Genomic DNA, 8,266 nt, shown 5'->3' on the forward strand with positions numbered 1-8,266 from the left:
ATTCGTGCACAAAAAGCTGGATGGAGTTCTTCAAAAAGATTTGGGTGAAAACCTGCTCTCGCCTAGGTGCCAAGACTGGCGATGGCAGCGCTCTTCGGTGCCGTTCCCTTCCTGGAGGTATCGCCATGGAGAAGTTCTAGGCCAACATCTGCTACTTCCGGGGGAAACCCTAGATCAGTAGATCGGAAGACGGCTGCCTTCTTGTGTCGTTTCCCCCCTGGGGGTGTCATTCTTGGAGGTGTGCATGGGCTCGAGGGATCAGTGGACCGCAGCTTTGGTGGAGCAGTGCTTCATCCTACACATTGACGGCGACAGATCTCGACAGCGTGGTGGAGTGCAGATTCGTCGTCAGATGTGCAGGGATGGACTGGCGCGGGAGGACGACGTTGTCCAGCGTCGTGGTGGCGTCATTGGTAGACAGGCCTGGCACGGTCGATGCGCCAGTTTCTGCTCTGAAGATGGATCGATGGAAGAGGGTGGTGTCGGGCCTTGCAGAGCGCATGTGGTGCCCGCTGTGAGGGCGTCGGACCGGTGTGTAACCCAGTCCCAGTATGTGGCTATGATGGGGCATCCGGCGTTAGATGTTAGGCTTTGGTGCAATGTCTGTTTGGTATTAGGTTCGGACATTCGGCACCCTTTCATCAAGGGGATAGGAGTAGCAATAGGTTTTGCCTGGATAGTGGCTTCAGGCGTACTGATGTATTATTTTATAAGGTCTTTGTGAATAATTAATAAAATGGTTACATGCATCGTCCAGATGCAGAGGCAGGGGTACATCCTCTTTTTAAAAATATATTCAAAAAACAAAAGTGTGGGAAGGGGCGACCACCCTTTGGGCGTCAGAAACAGGGCTCATGCGGACAATGATAGTCACTTGGCGAGAGCCTCGGTACGTCAGTCCATACCATGCTAGAGCATTGTTGGACCAATATATTGTGCCTCAATGATGGTCTGTCTCTCATATTGAATACGATGGTTACTTTTCGGTACATGAACTTAGCCCCCTTGCGGTACACAGCCGATAGCTCGCACTCACTAGCTCCTCAATAGATCTCAAATTTGCATACTATAATAAAATGGTGTAAACACACAATTTTCGACATAAAGTGTAAATAGAGCGACTCACCTAAACATCACTATTATCGTTTCCTTATCGACAGCTCAAATAACTATTGGAGCTACTAACACATAACCCAAGAAAAGGTACCCCCTCCGGTTGGGTTTATAAGTCGGGCATGGGTTTTTAGATCTTTGATTTGAATAATAAAACACGTGTGATATGCCAAAATAATTATATAGTTAGAAAGTTCCTTTAGTGAAGAATCTAAAATATAATAAATGTTTCCCTAGTCAAATTAAAGAGTTAAAAACTCGTGCCCGACTTATAAACCTAACCAGAGGGAGTACCTGGAAAACAAGCTACGCCAAACATGCCCTTTTGGGTTAACTGTATGAAAGAATTAACTATCAAAATGTTAGTAAATATAATTTATTGGCATGTCCCACAAAAGGGCTTACAAAGGCATATATGTGATTTTGAGTGGACTATAGTTCTACTAAACTTTGTTGGATACTGAACTGTTGGATTGAACTCAAATATGGTTGGTATGTGTGCAAGAGAACCCTGAATGACCCCATTTCGACCAATCCTAAGGAACATCATGACACGGGAGTATACAGTGGAATACAGAGTCGGCGCGTGAAGAGCACCACGGTATTTCAGTAGGACCGTTAGATGTAGCGGGGTTGAAGAGATACTAGGCTTTAAAACTTTCAGACATGCTCATGTTTTCCCCCCATAAAGGTTTGAGTGTTATGAAAAATACAAGTTCTAGTTGCAGCATTGTCGTTGGAAGCTAAAAGGGACTTTTTTTTAATTTGTTGTGTGAACTCAATGTGATGTCCAAGTTTTACTGGTGTGTATGATTGCTTGGGTTCCGAATTTGAGTATTTGGTCGAAGCAATGAAGAAGATCCAAATACTGGAGTACATGATTATTCAGTATGTGCTCTCAAGACCTCTAAATACTTGGTACTATTTTAGAACATACTAGCCCATTGATCTGCCGATGCGGAGGCATTTCCATAGCACTCACATTCAGTAATGGAATCTAGCCCACTCTTTCTCTACTCAGTACTAATGTTGAATTTTGCATCTGCTATATGAATAATAATGAAAAATAGAGCAACCTGGTTCAACCAACAATAAACGCATAACGGAAAATATGGTGACTGCAGAGAAGGCGGTTATACCAGCAGAACAACACTAAAACAATCAGTCAATGGAACTAGCAGAAATTAACTAAGACGACATAGAAGTTAAGCAAACTACAAACAACAATCTGCGACAACTCTTTCATATGTAAACAAAACTATCGAGGGTAGTTAGCGGACAACACGAACTCTTGTTCCTGAGTATATTGCCTGCTCACTTTCTCCAAGCTTGTCCTTTTAATTGTTGATGAATATCTTGCTGTCAAATAATTCATCTTGTTTGTTTCCGATAGAAAATCATTCAGGACAGGCTCCTTGTGTACTTGGAGGCGTTCGAATGTCATCTCCAATGATCTCATGGTTGGTCGCTCCTCTGCTCTTAGTTTTATGCACGACATGGCTAGAGCAGCTACTTCTCCAAGCTGGCTACCTCCCTCCTCCATGATTTGTGGATCCAATATTTCAGCCAATTTATCTTCTGCAAATAGTTCAACAAACTGTGCAACAAGCCAATCTCCTTCAGATGATCTATATGTAGTTGGCATCTTCCTAGTAAGCAACTCAATCAAAATTACTCCGAAGCTATAAACATCACTTTTTTCTGTTAACCGACCTGTGTAATAGTATGTAGGATCTAAATATCCAAAAGTACCTTGAACCACTGTTGTTATCGCTGACTGCTCATGAGGAATGTACCTTGAAGCTCCAAAGTCAGACACCTTTGTTGCAAATGCATCATCAAGTAGTATATTGGCAGACTTGATATCTCTGTGTATTACTGGGACAGAAATGGCTGAGTGAAGGTAAGCAAGGGCTTTGCCAATTTCTGTTGCGATCCTTAATCTATCTTCCCAAGTTATTGATCCCAGCGGCTCCTTGTGAAGATGATCACATAAGGTTCCATTGGAAATGAATTCATAAACCAACAAGGGGACTTCTGTCTCGAGACAACATCCAAAAAGCTTTACAATATTCCTATGATTGACCTGTGAGAGAATGGCAACTTCATTTATAAACTCATTGATTTCTCTCTTGACCACAATATTTGACTTTTTGATGGCCACAACATGCAAGTCTGACAAAATTCCTTTGTATACTGTACCATGCCCTCCTCCACCAAGCTTGCGAATTTGATGAAAGTTGTTTGTAGCCTTTTCTAGCTCCTTTAAAGGAATGATCATTTTCTCTGCAATGTCTGATCTATGAGACACCAACTTTTGCAACAGTTGTCCACGATTTTGTTTGAAGAACTTTTTTCTCAGCTCCTTAGCCTTTTGATGCTTAAGCTTGCTGATTATTATTTTTAAGCTAATAAACAAAAGTAGAATAGTCGGGCCACTAGAAATTGATAGACCAATAATTAAACCTGTAAAAAAAGATAGATAAGTGGGGAAAGAATTTGATGAGAGAACTCAAATAAATGAGGGAATTTGTGGGACACAAATTAAGGGAGGAGCCAAAAGGTTTGGTAACAAGATGGTTACCAAAACCTAGGTGGATCATACGCGAAACAAAGCAGTGATTTATGCTTTGAAAAATTGGATTAGGTTGATCTATTAGTACCGATGTAAGATTATGGCATATTTAATTCTAGATGCCTTTATCTATCCATTCCACCAATCTGGACGACTTACTCTTGTGTGTGGATTATTTCCTTATTTTTAATCTATAAATATGTTGTCATTCCATGCTTATTTAATTTTGCAGTAAGGCTCTTTTTTTTATGGATTTTCTCTTCTAGCTTAGCATATTTTCACAAAATATTGTCCTTGCAAATATTGATAGCATCTAAGATGGCAATATGGGATAGTATAAGTTATTCAGAGAGAAGTACAATATTTTTTCACCTAATTGAAGAAGAGAAGTAGTAGTTAACACTGTGATAGTTTATGTATACACTGTAATCCGATGAAACTAAAATGTTGGGAATGGTATTCACCTAAGTTCATAGACTTGACACAACCATTAAGTAGGGTGGCATTGCCTTGGGTTCCTCGCGGGCAACTGCAATCAAAAGATCCATCCGTATTGGTACATTTGCCATAGCATGGATGTGATTGCGCCTGGGTGCACTCATCAATATCTACATACAACAAACAAGCATTAAGCCAAGTGAACCACCCAAATATGAAAAGATAACATACATGGACGACATGATGTCACGATCACATCAATGCCCTTCTATCATCTAATGGTGTGATAAACAAGTGATGGCACGCTGACTTATTAGTGGGCACATATAGACATATGGGTTCGAGTGACGAGTAGGGTGTAATTCTTTGTCTCTGCCCATAGAAAAAATGTTCTTCACTCTAAAAAAAAGTTGTTTATGTTCTTCAAATTATCCATGTTTATAAAAATATCTTGTTATTCAAACACAATTATTCTCATATTTCATAAAAAAGTACCCATATTTTGCAATAAAAATGAAATAAGTGAAATAAGAAATATAAAAAGAAATGAAAAAACTAACAAAGGAAAGAAAACAAAAGGAAAAATAGTTCACGTTCTAGGCCTGGACCCACGCCCAAGGACACGCATCTATGTGAGCCGAGCCAATTTTGATGATTTCTATATCTAGTTTTCAAAATTATCTCCCCATTGTTAATAGATTTTATTCTCATATTTATGACTTTTATGGTTCCCTTTATTTTTTTACTTTCTGTTTTTTATTTAATATTTATCTTCTAATGTATCTTTTTGATGCAAATTTTTATTATTACACAAACTTTGTAAATATATATACAATTTGAAATTTAGTGAACATTTTTTAAAATGCTAGAACAGTTTCAAAATTGTAGGAATAGTTTTTTCATAGGGGAAGTTTTTTAATTACAGGACAGAAAATCATGAATAGCCTTTTTGATAATTTGATTTTTTTTAATACTTGAATATTTTTGTACATGTTCATTTACAAAATATAAATATTTTCTTAAATATGTTTCTGACCAAATAAATATTTTCCATTTTTTGATTTTCATTATATATACATTAATAAGATTATGTCTTTTTAAGTTTTAAAAATAAGTAAAAGATATTTTTTCTTATTGAGCCTCAATGGAAGCGGTGCATTTAGCTTTGGCGTGGGCGATGTGGTGCTATTGTAGGTAATGAAGTGTCGTACAGCAGAGACCATGAGTTACGACAGGAGCATTAGCAAAACCGATACAAACGAATCCCCCAGAAGAATAGTACAATGCCTAAAAAAACTGATACAAAATGCGCCCAACAAAAAAAGAAGAATGCTGGAGACATATGGATGCCTTAGGTTGCCCGTAATGAGAGTATCATGGCTAGTACTACACATGTCAACTAAGTAATTTTGATAAGGTGTCAACAAATTAAATGAAGAAAAAAAGTTGTGTATCATATCATAATACTATATTATAATAAATACTATAGTACTTTGTGTCTTCATGTCAATAAATAGGGTCATCTAACATAATACTCTATAGTGCTATGCGTTAGGCTGGTCGTAGTGGGAGTATCATATGAAGTATCATGCATGTCAACTAAGAAATGTAAATGGTTCTCCGATGGCTGTTTAATGCATGGTGTTTGTCTCCTACGGACGCAGCTTCAGTGCCTGAAAGCAGTGGCGGAGCCAAGGGGGAGCGAGCAGGGGCCTGCCCCCCCCCTAACGATCGAACGATGCAACATAATTAGCGACAGGAACGCACGTATTCCTCAGGTTTATACATACTCGCCCCCCCCCCCCCCCCCCCCCCCCCTATCTCAACGCTAATTTTAGAAACAAAGGAAAAGGCCCATGTGAAGCCCGCTAGTGGCCAGATTAGTCTCCTGGCCTCCTGGGCGTTGGGTTCTTACGTGTGATTGGCCTCTACGTTGGTTAGTATGCGAAATTTGTCTTCGCTGTTCCTTGCCCTTGCACACCCGGCCGCCTCTGCTTGCTCTCCCTGCCCTGCTTCTGCCGATCCTATTCATACCACGACGGCACGACGCAGCCTCCTTCAGTCAAATCATCCGGATCCAACCAGCGGGAAGTAGCTAAGAACCCAAGGTTGGACACATCAGTACATCCTACTAATCTAAATCCCTAATTCCTCATCTTGTATCATTGTTGAACTTATACACGAGATTTGTGTTGTTTATTTGTTTTGGTTCTGTGATTTGTGATGCTATGATTCTATGAAGAATTTCTATCTTGTACGTGTCCTAAAAATTATCATGATCGTGATGCAAATTATCTTGCATTAGTTATTATTTGTGATGCAAATTTTTGCTATGTCCAACTTGTCCAATATACAGTAGCTTATTGCGAGACTGCAATTCGGCCTAGAAAAGAAGTTATGAACTTGACTTGGCCCCCCCTATACCAAAATCCTGGCTCCGCCCCTGCCTGAAAGGCACCTGTCTTTGTGTCCCTGACATGTGGGCCAGCCACCTGTTAGGCCCACATGTCATAGACACAAAGGCAGGTGCCTTAAGGCACCGAAGCGCAATCCGTCTCCTACTCATCCGGCAACGGTGTTGCTGGTGGATGGTGACAAGCAAATATTTGGTTATGCAATCAACCCCCTCAATGATCTATTTGTAAATTTCTTTTATATGGGGTGTTTTTTTTACTATGTGCCTTGAAGGTTGTCCTATCTGGAATTGTCTAGTGTGGACCACGTGTGTTGTAACTTTCAACATTATACTATAAACACGTGGTTTCCTTCACACATAAAAAAAATCAAAAGATGCCACATGCCCCTCCCTTAAGTTTGTATACAAACTCCTCCGTGTGGCTAGCATCTCTCTCCTATGTGAGAGGTGGTCTGTAGAATTCTGGAAATTTACTATATGTCTAGCATTTTTGGGAAGAGAAAAAATGAAGCAACATGTATTTAACTCTTGCCTGTGCATCCGTTGTCAAGGTATGGGTTGCCCTTGTAGCCATTGCTGCAGATGCAGGTATACCCCGGCCCGGTGAGGGAATCCACGCACTCGCTGTGCTTGCTCACGCAGCTGTATTCCGGCGATTTGGCAACCTGGTTGCACGACATGTAATCATTGCGGTCGCCGATAGGCGGGATGGCCCAGTCGAGCAGCAGTGGCATGTGCCAGCGCCGCCCCTTGCCCGCCGGCCCCGGCGTTCTTTTCAGATCGGCCGCCTGGAAGACGTACCGATTCTTCTCCACGATGAAGGCGTAGTGGCAGGGGTGGAGGTTGACGCCCGCGCTCGGCCCGTTACCGAATATCATGCTCGTGTTGGTGAGGCCCGGCGGGATGGCAACGCGGCAGCAGCCGATGCCCGCGCACCTGCGATTCCGTGCGCTCCAGGGTTTGTCGCAGTAGGCCAAGCAACCGCCTAAAATCGATGTCGCATTGTGGCGCCACGTCAACATTCTGCCGGAGTAGTAGACGAAGGTGTTGCAGCCGAGGACGTAGAGCTCGTTGGCGGTGCTGGAGATGCGGTAGACGCCCAGCGGGTTGACTTTCATCTTGCCCATTAAGTGGCTGGTCTCCTTGCCGGCGGCGTCGAAGCACTGGTGCGCCACTTGCATCGACACCCGGACGTGCGCGTAGGGCGTCATGGTGATGTTCAGCACCCGCGCAGAACTGCCCAGATGGACTGTGGCATCCGGCAGAAACGCCATCTTGTCGCCCCCGGCGGTCATGTTGTGACAGTAGATCTGGAAGCCGGGACGAAAACAGCCGGCGCCAACGCCGAAAGGGTAGGGGATGCTGACGTCGCCGCATCGCGCCTGGCAGCCTGGCTTCACCAAGGGGTTAGACGCGGTGGTTCTCCATGTAGCTAATGCCAATAGCAGTACATGAAGGAGGACCAGCGCCATGAACGACATTGTTGACCACCAGGCACAGGCAGGCAAGCACTCACGGGCGATGTTAGCAACCGTAGTTAAGTAGAAGAGCGAACGTAGCAATAGCATCAGCAGATTCTTGCAACTTGCTCTCTACCCCTTCCTTATTGGACGTCAACTTTTCTGCTCAGTATTCTTTACTTACGTATACTGCATTAAGGAGCCGGCCGCCCGGCCGGCTGATGTTGTGGACCGTCTCCCAGATAAGTGGCCAATTAAAGATCT

At 42.6% G+C, this 8,266-nt stretch overlaps 1 protein-coding gene across 1 annotated transcript; it reads right to left on the minus strand.

Moving 5' to 3' along the window:
* Nucleotides 1-2,247: 2,247 nt before the first annotated feature.
* LOC125524343 (wall-associated receptor kinase 2-like) lies at nt 2,248-7,515 on the minus strand. Its single transcript, XM_048689408.1, has 3 exons — nt 7,075-7,515; nt 4,153-4,296; nt 2,248-3,579 (listed from the first exon to the last, which is right to left on the minus strand). Exons 1-3 carry the CDS (start codon nt 7,418-7,420, stop codon nt 2,372-2,374), a joined length of 1,698 nt encoding a protein of 565 aa, XP_048545365.1. The 5' UTR covers nt 7,421-7,515; the 3' UTR covers nt 2,248-2,371.
* Between the last annotated feature and the right edge of the window lie 751 nt (nt 7,516-8,266).

Source organism: Triticum urartu, chromosome 7, assembly GCF_003073215.2.
Source record: "Triticum urartu cultivar G1812 chromosome 7, Tu2.1, whole genome shotgun sequence".
NCBI lineage: Eukaryota > Viridiplantae > Streptophyta > Magnoliopsida > Poales > Poaceae > Triticum > Triticum urartu.